Below are 21,677 nucleotides of genomic sequence, written 5' to 3'. Positions count from 1 at the left end.
GGCCCCGGCACAGGTGAAAGACCACAGGTGGGGAGGACCTCCCAAGGCCTGAGTCCAGCCTGAACATGGAGCTGCTTTTACAAGGCCAGAGAGGGCCAGTAGTTCCTCTGGGGTCACGTGGCGGGCACTGGGCCTAGGGAGGTTCCAGGCTTCCAGCCCAGGTCTCCTCGGTGAATGACTTCGCTGGCCTGCCTCCTTCCTGGGCCAGTGCTGTCCCGGCTTGTGGGCAGCAGTGTCGCCCAGTGGTGAGGGGCAGGCTCACCCCGCCCCTGCCTGCTGGGTGGCCCTGAGCAGGGTGCTGCTTCCATATGGCTTGGGTTTCCCCATGTGGAGGGAGAGGCTTGGGCCCTGCAGCTGGCTGGCCTTCCCCAGCTCACCCCTCTTCCCCCAACCCCTGCGTCAGAACCGTGGGAGGTGGACGCTGCCCTGGGCTGGCTGGGGGAGAGGCCCGGCTGCCGGGGTGGCTGCAGCCCTCTGACCTGCAGGTGTGCACACGACTGTGCGTGCCCGTGCACTGCCTTCGTGTGGCCGAGAGGGGTCCAGAGGGCATGGAAGGGTGTGTCACACGGTGTGGACAAAGTTGTGACTGCGGTGTGCCCACCTGCAGTAAGACATACGGGGTGAGCGTGCACGCGCGTGTGTGGACCAGGTGTCCGAGCGGGGCAGAGCGTGCCCAGGTGTGCGGGTATGTCCTAAAGAGTGCCAGCAAGCCCTGCTCTGGCCGCCTGCTCGCGTCCCTGTCCCCGGGGAACAGCGCCTTGTTCCGCAGTCACGGGCTTCCATCTCTGCAATAAGACCCACTTCATTCCCTTTTTAAACTGTATAATTTCTGCCTGATTGTAATGGCATATTTTAAAATTACCAGAAATCAATGCCAGGAAGTGGATACTGCAGCTTTTATTGCATGGCTGGTTAAGGCTGGCGATTGGGGGGGGAGGGGTAGGGCCCCCCCCCCACCCAGCCCCTACTCTCTTATTCTTTTGAGACGGTAATAGGAGAAAATTGGTTTTGAAACTGAATAAAAGTCCCTTTCAGAGTAAATCATTTCTTTCAGGGTACCTTTGCTGAGAGTAAAATAGGGCATAATGAAAGGTGGTTACGCGATTGTCTCTCATTTACCGAGAGGCCAGGACAGACGGAGGCTGCAGCCGGCTCGGGAAAGACAAGATTGGAATAATTGCGCCGTAACAAGGAGCTTGTTGTGAAATTAGTATCTTAAGAAAGTAGTGAAAAAAGGCTTTTCCTCATGAATACTTCATTATTAGAGGGAAGCGGCAGAATTTAGGGCTCCAGACACCTGTTTAGTATTAAATAACTTCCCTTTCTTCCCCTTAAACACAGCCCCCTCCTCTGTCTGCTCCTTCTGTCTCTAAACCAGCAGGAGGATGGAGTTGGCCCCGCCTGGCTGCTCAGGCCCCGGACTGGGGGTGGGGTGGGATCAGGAGGGGGTGGGGATGGCGCGCCCGGGCTGGGTGGACATCGAGGGTGTCCAGAGTTGAACTCCCACCTGGGCCGCCCTCTCCTTACCGGGAAGAGGAAGGGAGGGGTCTGGCAGGGAATGGCTCCCTCTCCCCAGGGGCCTCCAGGGCGGGCCTGTGTCATCCGGCCCACAGGGGCTCTGCGTCCTGGGAAAGCGGGTTTTGTGAAGATGAAAATGCACATGGCCACATAAACCCTGGGCTCTGACTGAGTGAGCAAATAAGGACCTGTCAGGAGCCACACCTGAGCTGCCACTGTGGGAGAACTCTGCCCAGCCTGGGAGGGCAGGGCTGCCCTGGGTGGCCCTGCCCTTTCTGTTTGGGGTAGGGAGCTCGTTCAGGGAGCCCGGTGGCCCTTGGGGCTTGGACTCAGGGCTCAGTCTGAGATGCCAGGATCAGGCTCAGCATGGGTCAGAGGCAGAGCAGCCGTCATTCTCCCAGGGTGCCATCCTGGACATCTCTCCTCCAAGGGTGCTGTGACAATGCCCCAGGCCAGGGTCAGACCAGCACTAAAATAAACTGGAACACCCATTTCCCTCCTGGCAGTTCCAGGCAGCCTCTGCGTCGTTTCCAGAGGTGACCAGATGAGGTCTTTGCCCTGGATGAGCTTGAAGCGGAAGGGGGGTTGCAGAGCTATTCACAGAGGGTTATGGGAGAGCTGGAGGCCACCGCCACTGGAAGGACAGCCTGCTGAGGGAACACAGGCGGGTGAGGATCTGAGCAGGCTGGGGACGTCAGGGAAGCTCCCAGAAGGAGGTGACCCGCACACTGAGCAGGGCCGGGGCACATCTGACTGCACAGTTCTGGCCCTGTCATAGGGGAAGGCCACCACTCGAGAGACCCCGATTCTTTTCTTTCCGGTGAGGCCACGGATGAGCCTCTTGATGTCTCTGGGCCTTAACCTCCTCTCTGTCAAGTAGGGGAGAAGGGTGTGGGCTCTGAATGTCCCCGGTGTTTGGCGGGGTAGTGGGGAGGGAAGCTGCTGGCGGCGACTGGCAGCTGGGAAGCAGGAGGCGGGCCTGGAACAGCCCCGTGTGACCAGCACCTCATTTCCCTCGCAGGGACCCTGCCGCAGAGCGTGCCCCACCGCGGACCCCCAGCTCAGCCATGCTGGCCTGTCTGCAGCGGACCCAGAACCCGCCGGGCCAACACCTGGTCTGCCCGAGCAAGAGCCTGGAGCTGCGCAAGTGTGAGTGGGCACCCTCGCCCTGCGTGACACCTTCCGCACTTCCCCAGGCCCCGCCCCCACTCTGTCCACTCTGCATCCACGGGGCCTTTTCTCTGTTCCTGGACACACCACGCTTTTCCCACCTCGGGCCTTTGCAGGGCAGTTCCCAGGCAGCAAATGCCACCCATCCTCCAGCATGTCCACCCACCACGACCCTGTCTTGAACTCTCCATGTCCTTCTAGGCCATTGCCTGTGCTGTGCTGCCTCCCTGGCATCTCTCCCCGACTCTGGCACCCACTCCCTTTGTCTGGCCGACTCCCACTGGGCCTGGGCTTCTTCCCAGCAGCCTTCTCTGGCCACTCCCAGCATCATGGTCCCCACTATGCGCCATATCTGTCTCGCTCACCACCATTTTCCCGCGTTAGCAGAGAGCAGGGTAACACGGAAGCAAATGGTCCTCAGTGGGATCCCAGCTCCGGTCCTGATGTGCTGTGTGATCTCAGGCATGTCCTTTCCCTCTCTGGACCTTGCTTTTTCAATGTGTCAAATTAGGGAGGTGGACTTGGTGACCTCCAAGCATCTGTCCTCTTTGACCATCTAATACAGGGATCCCAAATCCTCTGATTATTTTTAGTTACCATGGGGTGTTAAAAAAATCTGAAGTGAGGCCGGCCCAGTGGTGCAGCAGTTAAGTGCACACGTTCCACTTCGGTGGCCCGGGGTTCACCGGTTTGGATCCCGGGTGAGGAAATGTGCAGCACCGCATGGCAAAAGCCATGCTGTGGTAGGCATCACACATATAAAGTAGAGGAAGATGGGCACAGATGTTAGCTCAGGACCAGTCTTCCTCAGCAAAAAGAGGAGGATTGGCGGTAGATGTTAGCTCAGGGCTAATCTTCCTCAAAAAAAAAAAACAAAAAACTGAAGTACTTGGAAACATTTAAAAACACGGAGATTTGTATAAAACTCTGGATTTCTAGTGTCTCTTGAAAAAAAATCAGAGGATCTGGTAGCATAGGCACGTGTCCTCATACTGCAGCTGTTGGTTAGAACTATTGCGTCTTTAAAGGAGATATCCATCTCCAGTTCACCACAGTCCCCACCCCTCCCTATCGCCTCTGTCCTATAGCACAGGATCACTTGCCATTTATCATTCTGCTTAACTGTTGCTTTTCTCCTTTTTCCATACGTATTTAGCTTTAGACCTGGTAATACATTCATGTGATCCAGTATTCAGAAGGAATAGAGGGACATACAGACAAGAGACTCCCTCTCCCTCTCCCCACGGGACAAGTTGCCCAGCCTGGTCTCCTATCAGAGGCAGCCATGTTGTCAGCTTCCTGTGTGACCTTCCAGGTGTTTTATGCACATCCCAGCAAATATGTGTGCACACACTGTCCTGCACCTCACTTTTCACTTAGTCATACATCCTAGATGTCAGCATCTAAAGAGCGTCCTCATTCTTTTGCCATATAGTTTTCCGTAGCAGGGATGATCCATAATTTATTTGACCAGCTCTAAGCAGAACCATACCTGGCCCGGGCATTACAAGCAATGCAGCAAGAAACAACTGTGTATGTGTCCCAAAGGTGTGACTAAAACTATAAGATAAATTTCTAGAAATGGAAATACTAGGTCAAAACTATGTTCATTGGTAATTTTGATAGATGTGGTCTGACTGACTTATCTAGTCATCTCCTTGGTCTGTTTTTCCAGTTGGGTTGTTCTTGTCCTCATTGATTTGTAGGAGCTCTTTGTATATGATGGAAGTAGACCTCTGTCTGTCTTATGAATTCCAGATGTTTTCCCCAATTTGTCTTTTGCCTTTGATTCTGCCACGGAGTAATTTTCTTTGTGAAATTTGTCAGTATTTCCTTTGATGGCCTTTGGATTTTATATCATACTTAGAATGCCCTTCGTCATACCGAGATTATTTAAAAAACAAACAAACAAATGAAAAAGCTCCCCTAAGGTTTCTTCTAGTTCTTTTATGGTTTAGTTTTTAAAATATATGCTCTCTGATTGTTCTGTGATTTATCTGGTATGAAATGTGGGGTATGATCCAAGTGTATTCAAGTATCAGTGCAATACTGTTTGGTTTTTTTTTTCCTTGAGGAAGATTAGCCCTGAGCTAACATCAGTGCCCATCTTCCTCTACTTTATATGTGGGATGCCTACCACAGCATGGTGTGCCAAGCGGTGCCATGTCTGCTCTTGGGATCTGAACCGGAGAACCCTGGGCTGCTGAGAAGCAGAACATGCAAACTTAACCGCTGTGCCACTGGGCTGGCCCTTGCAATACTGTTTTAATTGTAGAGTTATAATACATTTAAAAAGTTTTTAGCAGCTTTATTGAGATATAATTCACATCCTGCACAGTCCACCCATTTCAAGTATACAATTCCATGGTTTTTAGTATATTTACAGAATTTTGCAACCATCACCACAATTTTAGAGCATTTTTATTACCTCAAGAAGAGACCCCTTACCCATTAGCAGTCGCTCTGATAACCACCACTCCCCCGCTTCCTTCCCTATGGATTCCTGTATTCTGGACTTTCATAAGAAGGGAATCCTTCAGTACATGGCCTTTGTGACTGGCTTCTTTCACTTAGCATCATGTTTTCAAGGTCCCTCCGTGTTGTAGCATGTGTATAACACATCTTAATCTTTGATGGTCCTTGTTCCTTGTTATTCATCATTCTCCCACGCAGAATTTCCTTGGCTGTTCTGTTTTTCTGTCTGAACTATAGAATCAACTTATCTGGGTAAGAACAAAAATGCTGTTTCTGTTTTTACTGAGATTGCATGAAACTTAAAATTTAGGAAGAAATGACTTTTTTTATGATGATGTCTTTCCCTCTGAGCACCTGATATGTAAACTTTCTCTTTGTTCAGACTTTCTTTTGTCTACCTCTGGAAGGTGTTAATATTTGCTTCATTTAGATCTGGCACCTTTTTAAAGTTTACTTCTGGATAGTTAACCTTTTCTGGCTAGTCTTTTCTTCCATAAATGCAGGTTGTTTATATAAAGGCTATTAACTCCTGCCACCTTACTGAAATCTTTTATTGTTTGTAATGGTTTTTCAATTTAGTCTCTTAGGTTTTCCAATTATATTATCATATCATTTGCAAATAATTTTACTTCCTACTTTGGAAGTTTTAAACTTTAATTTCTTTGTCTTATTTAATAGTGTTGGCTACTATCCCTGAAACAATGAAAAATAATAGTGGTGATAATAGACATTCTTGCTTTTGTCCCTGACTTTAATGTGAAGCTTCTAGGATTTCTCCACGGCACAAAATGCTGGTTTAGAGGGCAGATATTTTAAAATTAAACTGAAATTAAACAGAAATCAAACTGTTAAATAAGTGCCCATCTATTCTGGTTTTATTAATGACTTTAAATATCAAGAATGGAAGTTGAACTTTACCAAATGACTTTTTAGTGTCTGTGACCATATGGTTTTTTCCTTTGACCTCTTAATATGAATAATGATATAAATTTCTTAATGTTGAACCATCCTTGCATTCCTGGTTGAATCCCACTTGGTCATGATGAATATTTCATTCTAATATACTGCAGGATTGGATTTGCTATTTTATTTAGGAGTTTTGCCTCAATTTCATTGGTGAGATTAGTCTTTAGTTTTCTTTCTTTGGAAGAATTTTTGTTGGGTTTTGCGATCGGTGTTACACTTGCATCATAAAGACAATGGAGGGTTTCCTTTTTTCTCCATGCTTTGTAACAGTGCAAGTAGAAATGGATTATCTGTTCTTTGAAGATTAGTTGATCCTCCATGACACAGGCTGGGCTAGGGCATTTATTTGGGGGGGGGGGGTAGCTCTTAGCTTTTCTTCTGTAATAATTGATGTTTTCATTGTTCTGCTTCTTGAATGAGTTTGGCAAATTATGTTTCTCTAGAAAAGTGTCCATTTTACCTAGGTTTTCAAATTTATTTGCATGAAGTTGCATAAAATAATTTAAATTCTTTTAAGTGAGTATTTCACCTTTATTCCTTATATTGTATATTTCGTGTTCCCCTTCCCCCATTTTTCTTGATTAGGTTATTTAGCTAATGAGTCTATCCCCTTTCCCAAAGATCTATCTTTAGGATTTATTAGCAGTTACCCTTGTCTGATTTCTAATTCATTCATTTATGCTTTAATCTTTATTAAAATCTTCCTCTTGTTTACTTTTTTTTTAATTCCTTGAGTCAGAGGCTTAAATCTTTATACTGATAAAAAGAGAAAAAAGCAAAATTAAGGTGGTGAATTCTCTGAGCACTGCTTTAGCTGTATCCTATAGCTTCTAATATGTATTATTTTTCATCGTCATTATTTTCTAGATATTTTATGATTTTGCCTTTGATTTTTTTCTTTGACCTAAGGCTCATTTGAGTTCCGCCTATCCACACAGATAGTAGGAGCTTTAGTGTTTTGTTATTTCTAGTTTTATTGCATTATATTCAGAGAACGATGTCTATGATTTCTACTTTTTTGGACTTTAGTGAGATTTTCTTTGTGATATAATCTATGATCATTTTGGTGAGTTTTGTGACTTTTTAATGGGGATTTGAAAAGATGTGGCTCTGTTTTCAGGATTCAGAGTTTGGTGTAGATCAATTATACCTGCCCCACTGATTATGTTAGTTAGGTCTTCTGTACCTTGCTTACCTGTCATGGACAGAGAAATGAATTCGATGCCTCCTGCTGATGTGTTCCAGTCCATTTCTTCTTGTAGCACCTATAGCTTTGGCCTTATAAATGGTGATGCCATGTTATTTAACACATAGATCATACCTTAAATTTTCATAGTGAATTGCATCCTCCTTTGCCATATTTAATACTTTTGGGGCAGATTCAATTTTATCTGTTAAGATGGTAATCTCTGCTTTTTTAATTCACATTTTTCTTGAAACTTTTGCCAACCCTTTTATTTCAACCTTTCTGAATTACTCTCTTTAGACATGACTCATCATGACTACAGAGTTGGCTTAAGCTTTGTGATCCGAACTGAATGCCTTTAAAAAAAAATTTTAATAGGAGAGTTTCGTCCATTTACATTTATTGATATGACAGAGGTCTGGTCTTAGTTCAATCATTTTGTGCTTTGTTTTAATTGCTTTGGAAAGTGTTTCTCTCTGTGATCTGTGTTCTCTGCAATCATGAGGAAGCCTGGTGTTTTGTTCTAGTGGTATAACTTTAAATAATACCCTAGTATTCTATTTCTTTAGAACAGTATCTATAACTTTCCATAAGCTGAACAAAATGATGAAATCAGCGCACTTCCTTTTTCTCTCTACAACACCTTCTTGGAGTTCATTTGGTACTTTTAAACCTCTATTACCTGGCATCAGCTTTAGATGATAGCTTTTGATCCCAGCTACTGAAGGTGAGGACATCATGTACCTACACCACTGTCCCTCTCTCTTCTCTCCCGCTCCCTTCTGCTGTTAGAGACACCATGACTCTATTCCCAGGGCTTGTAATGTCAGCATCTGGTTCCATCACCACAGTCCCACAGTGGTTTCCATCTCGTCTCCTGGATAAATAGGGTCAGTGCTCACCACCAGTTCTTTTGTCTTACCTTCCCGTCATCTGAAGTTGGCCCTCTAGTCTGCAGCTTAAGGCCTCCTGTGAACAACACTCCTGGAGTTCCCGCATGTACAGAATGGTCTGTCTGTCACCTTTCTACTTGAATGAGTGAAAAATAATCCCTGGGTCACTTCGTTCCCTTGAAGGTTTTTACAGACTTTGTTCTATTCTCTTCCAACGTTGAATGTTGCCATGGAGAAGTTGAAGCCTGATTTTCCCTCATTTATATTTCATTTTGATCTTTCCATATCTTTCATCTCATTACTTCACTAGCAGGTGTCTTGGGGTTGACTGTTCACGTCTATTTTTCCTGGAACACGGCACCGTGGCCTCTCGACAGGTAGATTCAAGGCTTCTATCGTTTCAGTTTTCCTTCTTTTGGGGACTCCAGTTAGGCACAGACTGGCTGTCTTTCACCTGTCTTCCCTCTGTTCCCTCTTCTGATCGAGCCTTTCTAACTCCTTACTTTCTTTTCATTTTGCTCAGTTTTCTTCCTGTGTTTTCTGCACCTTCCTTTTTTTGCCTTGTTCTCATTCCATTTCCTCTTTTAGTTTTATGATGAGGTTTCCCCCCCTACTCTTGTATATCTGCTTTGTGTTTTTGCTTTATACAAACACTTACTTACTATGTTTTTTCCTTCACCAAGGAAATAGTTGGCCATAGTCTTCATCTCTTCTGTGGCCACATTATTCTGACGGGAAGTGTTTTTTGCCAACCGTTACTTTGCTTACGTTTTGCCTTCCCTTTATTTTTCTTACACATTTGGATTGGGTCCTATGTGGGGTCAGTTTTGATTGCTTGCCTGTGGAGGAGGTGAGTTTTTCCCAGCCCAACTATTTCCCTCCCATTGCCTCAGAGATAGACAGGTTCCTACAAATATGGCGTGTCTGCAGGATTTCTTATTTAGCCCCACCTCCTTTGCTCTTTGGAGCCAGGTGGATCTAGGGAACCTCTGTCACCAGCTGCTGCAGGCTTGGTTTCACTGCTGCAAAGAAGGGGTTTAGATTTTGTACCTCAGGGTGTGTCCCTCCCATCTGGGAAGTGTACACTGCTGGCTCTTTCTCCAATCTACAGCTGTGGCACCCTCTCTCTGCTTCCTCCCTTCCTCACCCCTACTTGATCTCTGCTGCTTTGGGCAGCCTATATACCTGGGGTTTTTGTTGTTGTTGTTGTTTGTTGTTGTTTTGTTTTAGGGGTTTAGCTGTCTCCTAGTTTTGCCAAAAATGGAATTTGTGTTTTTATTCCATGTTGCTTTCAGAGTATTTCCGGAAAGAGAAGGGGGCCCTAAGATGTTATATCAACATCCTCAAAACTGAAGGTCCTCTGATGATTTTCTTTCAGAGATGGGGGTTTAGAGAAATATTTGCATTATCAAAAATAGAACAGTGACAGATAATTTGGAAAGGCCTTTGGTTTCAAGGAAAGATGTTCTCCTTGCACAGTCCCCTTCACTCCTTTATGTGACCTCCAGGGAGAACATCTCATTCTCTTTTACAAAATTAAGTACTTCACTGAATGGATTGTCCATGACACACAATTCAGAAAGCATAAGAACTTACAGTGAAAAATAACTCTCCTTCCCAGAGGAAACCAGCGTTAGCAGTTTCTTAAATCCTCTCCTGAAAAATAGGCGCGTGTGTGAGAGGCAGTAAATACCCTGTACATAACCATTTGCACCCCTACACTCTTCTAAGCTCCTTGCCTTTTTTCCTTTTTTTTCTTACCAATATATCTTGGAGATTATTCCCCATCAGACTGAAAGAATGCCCTCCTTCTTTCTAACAGCTGCCTTGTATTCTATCTCATGGACAAAGAATGGTAATATATTTACCCCCGTGTTGATGGACGTTTACATTGTTTCTAGTCTCTTGCGATTCTGAACAGTGCTGTAACGAACATCTTTATACATGTTTGTATCTGCAAAAAAATTCTTCCAGGATGGACTTGTTGGCTCAGAGGGTCTGTGCATTTTAACCTTTGATTGTTGCTGACCAGCTGGCTGGAGGCAGCGGCTTGGCCCAAGGACCTGGGCTGGTCGTTCCTTCCTACTCCAAGGCCGAAACTAGAGAGCGCAGAAGGCCACTAAGGATGTCCTGCTTACCCTGCCCACTCAGACCCTTTGACATCTCTGCACTTATTGGAAAAGACACTGCCTCTGCCTATAATTGAAGAGCACAGGAAAGAGGGAGGCAGGAAGGGAGGGAGATAAGCAAATTGAATTGGGTGCCCTGCTGCCGGTCAAGGCCTGGACACTTGGCAGGGGCGGCTCCTGCCCTTTCCTCCTGGGCATGAGTCTTGGGTGATCAGGCCCTGAACTGACCCTCTGGTCCCTGTAGCCCCGAGGCAGAACCGAGACAGGAAGGGCTGGCCTTGAGCTCTGTGACCAGACCTTGTGCTCTGCTGCGTTTCTCACCAAGGGAGAAAGGTCTCGACTGGGCCACGTACAACATGACCTTGGGCAAGTCGATGGGCCTCTTTGGGCCTGTGCTCCCCTTCTGCAAAGCAAGGGGTTAGATTAGATGGACCTAAGAAGCCATCCAGCACTGCCCGTCTGCCATGATATGTCAGGAGCCCAGTAAGAAGAAGATGTGGCCCAGTCTGAGACCCCCTCCGTCCTCTTCCTGTAAAAGCGGATTACAGCAGCCTGACGACACAGGGCTGTACTGAGGACTGGCCACCACTTATGCCCAAAACATGGCCAGTAAACCAGAAATTACCGCAGTTCACCTCTCTGGAACCTGAGGTCAGGCAGGCGGTGGGGCTGGGGGCACGGGTGGCTGTGTGTCCAGGAGCCCGGGTGGCTGGCTGTTGTAGCCTGTTCCAGATGACTGGAGAAAGTGACCTGGAACAAAACAAAGGAAAAAAGATGTGGGGGGGAGGAAAGACCATTCTCCTTCCCCTGTCTCAGGCCTCAGATCGTGGGCTGCTCCCAGCTGGCCAGAGTCCCTGGGTCCCAGACAGGACCTGCCCACCCCTGGGACAGAAACCTGTTTTTCTCAGCTGCTCAGGACCTTCCCTGCTAATAAATATTTGATTTCCTCATCATGGTGTTGATACATAAACTTTGAGTCACATGCCGCTGAAAGTACAGGCTGTGCAGAGAGCCACAGAGAGGCACCACTGGGCTTGGCCAGGGGGCGGGGCACTGTGGCAGTTGTCCCGGAGACTGACATGGGCTTTCGCCCTCGCTCTGCCGGACCCTGAGGCTTTGGGACCAAGATGATCGGGGGGGGGTCAAATCCTGGCTGTGCCCTGAGTGGGGCATGTATGTGGTCTTGGGCGAGTGAGTGATCAGCCCTCTATGGGCCTCAGTTTCCTCCACTGTGATATGGGGGTAAGAACAGAAGGAGAGAACCCCCCAGGGCCTGGGAGGAGACTCAAACCCTTTACCTGCCCCCACACCCATACCCATGAGGGGACAGGAGATTCTCAGGCCCATCGCTCTCATCTTCATGGACCAGACGCTTCGAAGGGCTTGCTAACCTAAGGAGATCGGGGAGCGGCCCTTCTCCCCAGCTCCCACCCCTCCCCCACCCTCTGCCAACAACCCCGACCCCCCCGCCACCCGAAGGCTGGAGCCACTGCCTCAGCCAGCCTAGTGAGTATTCCTGCAGGTGCAGCTGCTTCCACTGACACTAATAAAATACGGAAGAAACAAAGCAATTTAAAATTCCAATAAAATTAAAGACAAACCTCTGGCCGCACAGCAGATTCAATTACGTAGCTGTTGCTGAGTGCAGCCTGGGGGTGGAAGCAGGGTCCGGTGCCGCCCCTGCCGGGGGAGCCCAGCCTGGGAGAGGACAGAGGCTCGGACACGGCAGGGCAGGCGAGGGCCGGACAGTTAGCCCCCTTCTGTGACTTAAATAAAAATAAGCTCTTAGGAAACTAGGAAGGCAAGCAGCTTCCTTCATCTGTTACAGGGCATCCAAGCACAGTCCACAGCAAACCCACCCAAGGCTGATAGAATCCGCATCATGGCCTTTGCCCCCGTCCAGAGGTCCTGGCCAGCTCAGTAAGACGGGGAAAATAAATAACAAGTTCTGAGGGTGAGCAAGAAGTGAAACTAGCTGCAGAGAAACCCCAAGAGAATAAGACTTCAGCAAGATTGCGGATATAAGATCAACATACAAATGCAATTATATTCCTGTCCAACGGAAGTTGGCAGACTTTTTCTGTAAAGAGCTGATATTTTTGGCCCTGCAGACTCTACATTCTTGATTCCAACTACTCATCTCTGCTGCACTGTTGCGCGAAAACTGCCACAGACTCACAGAAATGAATGGGCATGGCTGTGTTCCAATAAAACTTTATTTACAAACGCAGGCAGTGGGCCGGATTTGGCTGGCTCCTGCTCTAGCCAACAACAAAGAGTTGGGAAATGCATTTTACAAAAAAGATACTGTTACAGTTTCTTTGGTAACAGCTTTATGTGTACATTAACAGGTACCATACAATTCACATGCCATACAATTTACCCATCCAAATGTACTAGTCAGTACTTTTTTTAGCATAAATTCAGAGTTGTGCAATCATCACCACCATCAAATTCCAGAACATTTTCTCATCACCCCAAAAAGAAACCCTGTATCCATGAGTGGTCAGTCCCCATTTCCTCACAGCCCTAAGCAACCACGGAACTACTTTTTGTCTCTATAGATAGACCTATTCTGGACATTTCTTATATGTAAATGGAATCATACAATATGTGGCCTTTTGTGTCTGGCTTTTTTCACTTAGTATAATGTTTTCAAGGTTCATCCATGAAGTATCACGTCAGTACTTTTTTTTTTTAAAAGATTTTATTTTTTCCTTTTTCTCCCCAAAGTCCCCCGGTACATAGTTGTCTATTCTTCGTTGTGGGTCCTTCTAGTTGTGGCATATGGGATGCTGCCTCAGCATGGTTTGATGAGCAGTGCTATGTCCACACACAGGATTCGAACCAACGAAACACTGGGCCGCCTGCAGCAGAGCGCGTGAACTTAACCACTCGGCCACGGGGCCAGCCCCACATGTTAGTACTTTATGCCTTGCTATTGCCAAGTAACATTCCATTGTATGGATATGCCGTGTTTTATTTACCATTTATCAGTTGATGGACATTTGGGTTGTTGCCACATTTTGGACTATTGTGAAGAATGCTGCTATGAACATTCATGTACAAGTTTTTGTGTGGACATATGTTTTCATTTCTCTTAAAGATTTTTTTATTTTTCCTTTTTCTCCCAAAGCCCTCTGGTACATAGTTCTCTATTTTAGTTGTAGGTCCTTCTAGTTGTGGCATGTGGGATGCCGCCTCAGCATGGCTTGATGAGCGGTGCCGTGTCCGTGCCCAGGATTCAAACTGGCGAAACCCTGGGCCGCCGAAGCAGAGCGTGCAAACTTAACCACTTGGCTACAGGGCCAGCCCCTGTTTTCATTTCTCTTGCATATATACCTAGGAGTGGAATCGCTGGGTCACATAGTAGCTGTGTGCTTAATTTTTTTAGGAAGTGCCAGACTGTTTCAAAGTAGCTGTGTCATTTTACATTCCCACCAGCAGTGTGAGGGTTCCAGTTTCTCCACATCCTCACCAACACTTAACCATCTGTCTTTTTAATTATAGCCATGCTAGTGGATATAAAGTGGTATCTCATGGTTTTCATTTGCATTTCCCTAACGGCTAAGGATGTTGAGCATCTTTTTATGGTTTCTTAGCCTTTGCATATCTTCTTTGAAGAAATGTCTATCCTGCTCTTTTGCCCATTTTTTAATTGGATTGTCTTTTTATTACTAAGTTGTAAAAGTTCTGTGTAGATAAGTCCCTTATCAGATACATGATTGCAAATATTTTCTCCCGTTCTAGGGTCGTCTTTTTCACTTTCTTTATGGTGTCCTTTCAAGCACAAAACGTTTTAATTTTGATGAATTCAAAATTTCTTTTGTCGCTTAGACTTTTGGTGTTGAATCTAAGAAGGCTTTGCTTAATCCTAGGTCACGAAAATTTATTCCTTTGTTTTCTTCTAAGAGTTTTCTAGTTTTAGCTCTTAGATCAGGACTGCGATCCATCTTGACTTAATTTTTGTGTATGGTGTGAGGAAGGGGCCCAACTTCATCCTTTCGCATGTGGTTATCTTGCCCCAGCACCATTTGTTGAAGAGACCAATCCTTCTCTATTGAATCGTTTTGGCTCCCTTGGCAAAAATCAATTGACCACAAATGTGAGGGTTTATTTGTGGATTTTCAGTTCTGCTCTGTTGATCTGTATGTCTGTCCTCATGCCAGTACCACACTGTCTTGATTACTGTAGCTTTGTAATAAGTAGTGAAATCAGAAAATGTGAGTCCTCCAACTTTGTCTTTCTTTTTCAAGATTGTTTTCACTCTTCTGGGCCCCATGAATTTTAGGATCAGCTTGTCACTTTGTGCAAGGAAGCCATCTGGCATTTTGACAGAGATTGTGTTGGATCTGTAGATCAATTTAGGGAGTTTTGCCATCTTGATATTTCATCTTCCAATCCATAAACATGAGATGTCTTTTTATTTATTTAAACTTTTTTCTTTCAACAACATTTTGTAGTTTTCAGATTATAAGTTTTGCTCTTCTTCTGTTAAATTTATTTCTAAGTATTTTGTCCTTTTTGATGCGACTGTATATAGAATTGTTTCCTCAATTTCATTTTGGATTGTTCACAATTGAAGTTTTGTATGTTGATCTTGTATCCTGCAGCTTTGCTGAACTTGTTTATTCTAATGGTTTTTTAGTGGATTTCATAGGATTTTCCATGTGCAAGATTATGTCATCTGTGAATAGAGAGAGTTTTACTTCTTGTTCTTTAGCGTGAATGCCTTTTCTTTCTTTTTCTTGTCTAATTGCCCTGGCTAGAATCTTCAGTACAATGTTGAATAGAAGTGGCAAGTGTGGACATCTGTGTCTTTTTCTGATTTTAAAGGGAAAGTTTTCAGTCTCTTACCATTAAATATGACATTAGCTGCAGATTTTTCCTAGATATTCTTTATCAGGTTAAGGAAGTTCCCTTCTATCCTAGTTTGCTGAGTGTCTTTATCATGAAGGGACCTTGGATTATGTCAGGTAGTCCAATTTCTGTGTCTATTGAGATCATCATGTGATAGTGACCCTTTATTCTCTCAATATGCTGTATGACATTAATTGAGTTTTGGACGTTCACCCTGCATTCCTGGGATAGGTCCCACTTGGTCGTGGTGGATAACGCTTTTTACATGTTGCTAGATTCAGTTTGCTAGTATTTTGTTGATTTTTTGCATGTCCATTCATAAGGCATATTAGGCTGTAGTTATTTTGTGGTGTCTTTCGTTTTGCTATCAGAGTAATACTAGCCTCACGGAATTAGTTTGCAAGTGTTCTCTCCTGTTCCCTTTTTTCAGAAGAGTTTGTGAAAAATTCCCATTAGTTCTTTAAATGATTGGTAGAATTCACCCTCTAGGCCTGGGCATTTCTTTGTGGATACTGTTTTGATTACTAATTCCATCTCTTTACTTGTTACAGGTCTATTCAGATTTTCTATTTCTTCTTAAGTCAGTTTTGGTAGTTTGTATCTATCTAGGGATTGTCTATAAGTTTATTCAATGATACTTTTTTAAAGACCTAAATAAACTTAGATATAGGTTATGGACAGATTCAATATGGAAAAAATTCAATTCAGTTCAATCCCTACATCCTTACCATCTGTGGGTGTGTACACCTTGAAAAGCTGACTTTGAAACTGATAAAGAACAAAGGGTCAAGAATAGCCAAGGTGCCCTTGACAAAGAAGAATAAGGGTGGGGGAGGGGCTAGCTCTGCCACGGCTTCAGGCTGAGATGGTGGGATCAGCACAGGGTCAGAGGGGCCCAGGGGGTGGAGCCGAGCATCTGGAAATGAATTGACACAGATGTGAGCTCAACCTAAGAGCGCAGGCCTTGCAGATCCCTGGGGATGGACATGCAGCCCTGGGACAACTGGCCGTCCATGTGGAATAAATGGCCCTGGAGCCTTACCTCACACCATACACAAAAGGGACTTCCAGCCAGACTAAAAATCTAATACCGTGGAAAGCAAAACCATACCATTCTTTGAAGAAAATGACAGAGAATATCGTCCTCAAGACGGGAAAGATTTCCAAACTGAGAGAAAAAAAGCACAAAGGAAACAGGTCGGACCACATTAAAATTAAAAACTGAGGCTCAGCAAAATACACTGTTAAAAAACATCAGAACAAGCCAAAAATTGAGAGAGGGTGTCTGAAGCACTTATAATGGACCAGTGTCCCAAAGAGAGAGCCACAGAGAGCCTTTCTGCACAGGCTACAGAAAGACAGCAACAGGGATGGGCAGGGAGCCGGGGGTGGGCGGGAGGGGGTGAGGCCGGGAGTGAGTGCTGGAGACGAGACTGGAGTGAGGAGGGAAGGGGCGGATGAGTCAGACCAACGCAGATGTAGATGGAGGCAGACGGGAGTAGGTATGTGGCAGACGGGAGTAGGTACGTACACTGCCAAAAGGAGGGAGAGATGAGGCAGCAGTTCCAAGGGCAGAGACAGCCGCCATGAAGATAGAGACAGGCAGCAATGTAGTGGGGTGAGACGGGGACACAGACACAGCCAGGGGCCTGGCTACAGGGAGAGAGGGGGGAGTGGGCTCCCGAAGACAGAGCCCGGTCAGAGAGCAGGTAAGGGAAACTGAGGTGCAAGCAAGGGGCAGGAAAGTCAGTCTGGGGAGGGATTAAAGTGCTCCAAGCTCCACCTACAGGGACCTTGTCGGCCACTCCAGGGCTCCAGCCGGGGCTCAGGAGGTGTGGAAGGCGCGTGTGGATACACACGTGTGCCTGTGAGCACCTGCCCATCTCTGTATGTGTAGGACATCCCTGAGTGTCTGGGCACGTGTGGCTCACGTGTGGCCCCAAGCTTCGGAGCATGTCTGTGAGCTCACACAGGTGTGTGTGCATGTACGTGGTTAGAGAATAAGAGAGGATCCTTGTGCAGTGCCCAGTGATAACCACTGCCCTGAACAGCCCAGTCAGGCCCAGAATGTGCTGGAAGGTAGGCAGCCAGCCAGCCTTTTTGAGCACCCAGTATGCATCAAGCCTCTGACATCATCCTCTTATTTACTCTTCCCTCGTCCCCTTGGGGAAAATGGAGGCCAGGGAGCTATGGTCACGTCTCTGAGGTCCCCTAGCTGGTCCTGGGGCACCTGGATTCACAGCCGGGTCTGACCTCAGATGCCCTCCGCTGCCACGAGGTCAGAGGGCTGGGGCTGAGGGCAGGTCAGGTTGCCAACCACCCTGAACCTCCGCACAGCTCTCCCAGCCCGGGCCGCGAACAGCTGCGTCTGCCCTGGCCCGCCGCCTTCCCCCGCCCCCCCGGGCAGCCTCATTAGGGATTCTGCCGGTGCCACCAGCTAATTAGTGTCACATTAATTGAGCATTCAGGAGGCTGCCACCTCCAAGGGCAGAGTGTCAGCAGCGAAGGGGAATGCAGATGTGTGCTGCTCCTGCCTGGGGGCTGAGGCCAGGCCCCATGTCCGGGAACCCCTTCTGTCCTGGATTCCTCTCCTCCCCCCATTTCAGCACAGATAATGCGCACTGTGACTTCCAGAGCCTTAAGAGGCAATAGACAAAACCTGTGACAGCGTGAGAAAGAGATGGCGTTTGCTCAACACCCACTGTGTGCCTGGCACATCTTTAATTCTCCCGCCCCTCGTATGGGAAAGCTACAGTTACCTCCATCTTACAGTCAAAAAATCTGAGGTCCACCGAGGGAACCACTTCTCCAGGGGGATGTCCGGTGGATCCGTAGGAACCCGCGTTCCTCTGGACAGTACCTGGAGGGTCTGGCATATATCCACTGTAGATGCCTGGGGTCCCCCAGAGAGCCCTGGAGTGTAGGAGCAGGAATTCTGGGCTGGCGTCCTGGCCCTGCCCCATCCACCACCATCCCCACCTCCACCTGCCCCCTCCAGGAGCAAGTACCACATGCCTTACGGTACAGAGGATCACACGGACTTCAGCAACCCGGGGCATGTCCACCCCTTCATTCCCTTACAGATGAGAAACTGAGGCTCACGTTCAGTGGCTGCCCGAGGTCACCCACAGCAAGTGGCAAAGCTGGGTGTCAAACAGCCTGCCCCGACTCCAGCCGGAGTCCAAGTGTCTCACCTCTCCACCGTCTCTACAGCAGAGCCCGTACCCCCTCCCTCTCCCACTCCCTCCCCCTCCTCACGGCTTCTGAAAGGCCCCTGCCGAGTCCCACTCCCGTGTCTCCCTGTAGCGACATTAAACCCCACTCAAAGAGCAGCTTTTAATTGGCTTAATATACTCGTTAATAACCACGTCTATTTAACGCACCTGTAAAAGGCCCATAACATTCACTTAATGGCAGCGGCGGCTCCCAGCACTTCCAGCCAGCCTTTTAAATTTCCTGACAAGGCTTTAATGGGGGCCACGGCGGGCAGGCAGAGCAGGGGCAGGAGCAGCCCACTTCACAGGGCGGGCACCTTTGTCTCTGTGCACACGGGAGTCCCGCTTCTGTCTGGCAGCTCCCCGGCGCCTCGCCTCTCGAGGGCCTCGGAACAGGGGATGCACCAGGCTCTGCACTGTCACTCATGTGATGCGCCCCAAGCACCTGCTGTGGCTCCACGTGTTCTTTTAGGCATAGGGTGGTGAGAAGGAGCAGGGTTTGCCCTCAGGGCCTCCAAATTTAGCCCAGGAGACATGTCGACAGACAGCTACAGCATGGGAGTCCTGGGGCAGAACGTGAGGGGAGGCTGCTTGGATGGCGGGGGGCGGCATGCATCTCGGCTGAGAGCTGGAGGGTCAGAGGCAGCAGAGTGGGGGGCTGTAAGCAACCCCTCTTACATCATTCTCCCAGCATATGACTCAGACACCACTCTGCACCAGGCACTGCATGCACCATTCCACCCAACCCCAGATTCACCACTCTGGGTCAGGTACTTGGGGGGCCCCAGAGACGGGGCACTTCCCACCGCCTGTGGGGCGGAGGAGGCAGACGGGGAGACCAGATGAGCGGGGTGTCCAGGCCATCCGGGGTGTCCAGGCCATCAGCACAAGGAGGCATCATTCAAGCTGCACTTTAAAGGACCTGGGGATTTTGGTTAGCGGGGGAAGGCACGTCAGCTTCAGAGAACCGGCCCACACACGGTGTCTGTGGTGCCCCGGGATTGAGAGCTGGGTCCCAGGGGACAGAGGACCAGGGCTCAAATCCTGGCTCATAAATCCTTCTCTGCCACCAGAGCTCTCAACCTGGTGGCCCATGAGCCACATCCCACCCACATCCCCTAAGTTTTCATGCCCAGCTGGGGCATTTCTGCTGGGGGCCTCCTGGGTGCTCTGTCTCATGGGCCAGTTGGGCTGCTCCCAGGACACTTCCCTCCTGATGCCCTTTTCCTGCCTGTTTTCTCTGCAGGAGCCTGAGGGGTCCTGTTAAGGCCTACGTCAGGGCACCTCTGTCCTCTGCTCCCCACCCCCCAATGCGGAGTGAGGCCCAGGTCCTCACAGTGGCCCCCAAGGCCCAGCCCGTTTGCACTGCGTGCCCCCCACGTCCCGGGTCCATCTTCTACGACCCTCCCCTGCTGCCTCTGCTTCCCCAGACTCGCCTTGCCCACCGCCCCTGGCCCTTGTGCCTGCTGTCCCCACTGCCGAGGTCGCGCTTTCATCAACATCCACGTGGCTCACCCCCTCACCTCCTTCCGCTCTCTTCTCAAAGCCACTTCATTAGGGAATTCTTCTTCACTAACCACCATGTCCAAACCAGGCGCCCCGCCACCCTGTCACTCTCGGCCCCTCATACCCCACTGTCCCGGGGACTATGGCCGTGTGCCAAATTAACCCAAAACTCGATGGTGTCAAACAGCCATTTAATGTACTTGAGAAAACAGACGGGGATGGTGTCTCTGCTCCATGATGTCGTTTGGGGGGTGGAGGTGGGGTGCATCTGCTGGGAGACCCAAGCTGCTCCTCACACATCGGGTGGTTGATGCTGGCTGTCGGGTGAAATAGCCACACACGGCCCCTCCATGGGGCCTGGGCTTCCTCAGAACACGGTGGCCGGGTCTCAGAGATGGACAGAGAGAGAGAGACACACACACACACACACACACACACAACACACACGCAGACCTACCTGGATTCCAGGCAGAAGCCATACTGCCTTCTACAGCCCAGCCACGAAGGTCACACAGCGCCACCTCCACGTTCTATTCAGTAGAATCAAGTCGCTAAACTAGTTCACGTTCAAGCGAAGGAGAATTAGACTCCACTCTTTGTGGGAGGACTGTCAGAATCAGTGGACATGTTTTAAACCCACTACCCCGCTTCCTTCCTGCGCGTGGGGCTTGCTGCTGCCTGACACGTTACACGCTGTTGACTGTGCTCGTGCTCCCCAAGGGCAGGGACTTGGTCTGCTCTGACTGCTGCGGCGTCGCCAAGGCCCGGTACAGGGCCTGTCATAGGAGGGGCTCGGGAAGCATCTGGTGGATGCGGGGCTGGAAGGAGGCTTCCAAAAGGCAGCTTTCCACAGGGCTGTCTGTCCGGCTTAGTTCCTCACAGGACAAATTCTCCCAAGCATCCCGACCGGCAGTGGACGGGGGTTCCCAGGCTGGACGGGTCTGTCTGGCCACAGCCTCGTTGTCCTGAGCACCCAGGGTGGCTCAGGAGAAAGCCCCTCAGGAACAAGGCGTAAAGCAGGGGTTGCAAACTCTAAGGCCCACAAGGGCCACAGTGGCACAGCGAGCAGGCCAGGTTTGAGACAAGGGACTCCGGTGACCTGCAGGCCCACGCCCACCTGAAGGCACTCACGTTCAAAACACTGGGGAGCATCCAGCCCGTGTCCAGGTGACACCTGGGCTCCAGGAGCAAGGCAAAGCCGAGGGCAGGGTGAGAGCTGCCTGGCCCTGAGGCCTCTCTGAGCCGCCAGGCTGACATTATGGTCCCTCCTCAGGACTGTCCCCTCCTAATTCTGTGGAAGAAGGGGGACTCTCCCGGCTTCATCCGGGGCCTGCCTCAGGGTGCACGTGGGGTGAAGGTGACCTCCAAGGCAGGCAGACCACGTCCAGATGCCAGCTCTGCCCCTCTCGGTTGTGTGGTCTCAGAAGCTCTGAGCTCCCGTGTCCTCATCTGTAAAATGGGGGCCCGTGTTAGTTATCTACTGCTGTGTAACAAGTGGCTCCAGAATGTGGTGGCTTCAAACATCAGTAGTCATGCATTCTCTCTCGCGGGTTCTGTGGATCAGGAATTCAGGGGCGGCTTAGCTGGGTAGCTCTGCCCTGTGTCTCTTACAAGTTATAGTCAGATGTCGGCAGGGGCTGCAGCCATCTGAAGGCTTGACCGGGGCCAGAGGACCTGCTTCCAAGAAGGCTCACATGGCTGTTGGCAGGAGGCCCTGGTTCGTCTCCACGTGGGGCTCCCCGTGGCCGCTCCGGTGTCC

At 48.8% G+C, this 21,677-nt stretch overlaps 1 protein-coding gene across 1 annotated transcript in view; it reads left to right on the top strand.

Annotated features, from left to right (window-relative positions):
• FAM222A (family with sequence similarity 222 member A) overlaps window positions 1-21,677 on the top strand; it is a 54,872-nt gene that overhangs the window by 27,167 nt on the left and 6,028 nt on the right. The window contains exon 2 of the mRNA XM_070627000.1: window positions 2,540-2,667. Coding sequence (XP_070483101.1) covers window positions 2,586-2,667 — 82 coding nt within the window. The 5' untranslated portion in view covers window positions 2,540-2,585. The remainder of the gene's footprint in view (window positions 1-2,539; window positions 2,668-21,677) is intronic.

This window comes from Equus przewalskii, chromosome 7, assembly GCF_037783145.1.
Source record: "Equus przewalskii isolate Varuska chromosome 7, EquPr2, whole genome shotgun sequence".
NCBI lineage: Eukaryota > Metazoa > Chordata > Mammalia > Perissodactyla > Equidae > Equus > Equus przewalskii.
This window is presented reverse-complemented; position numbering and strand designations above follow the sequence as displayed.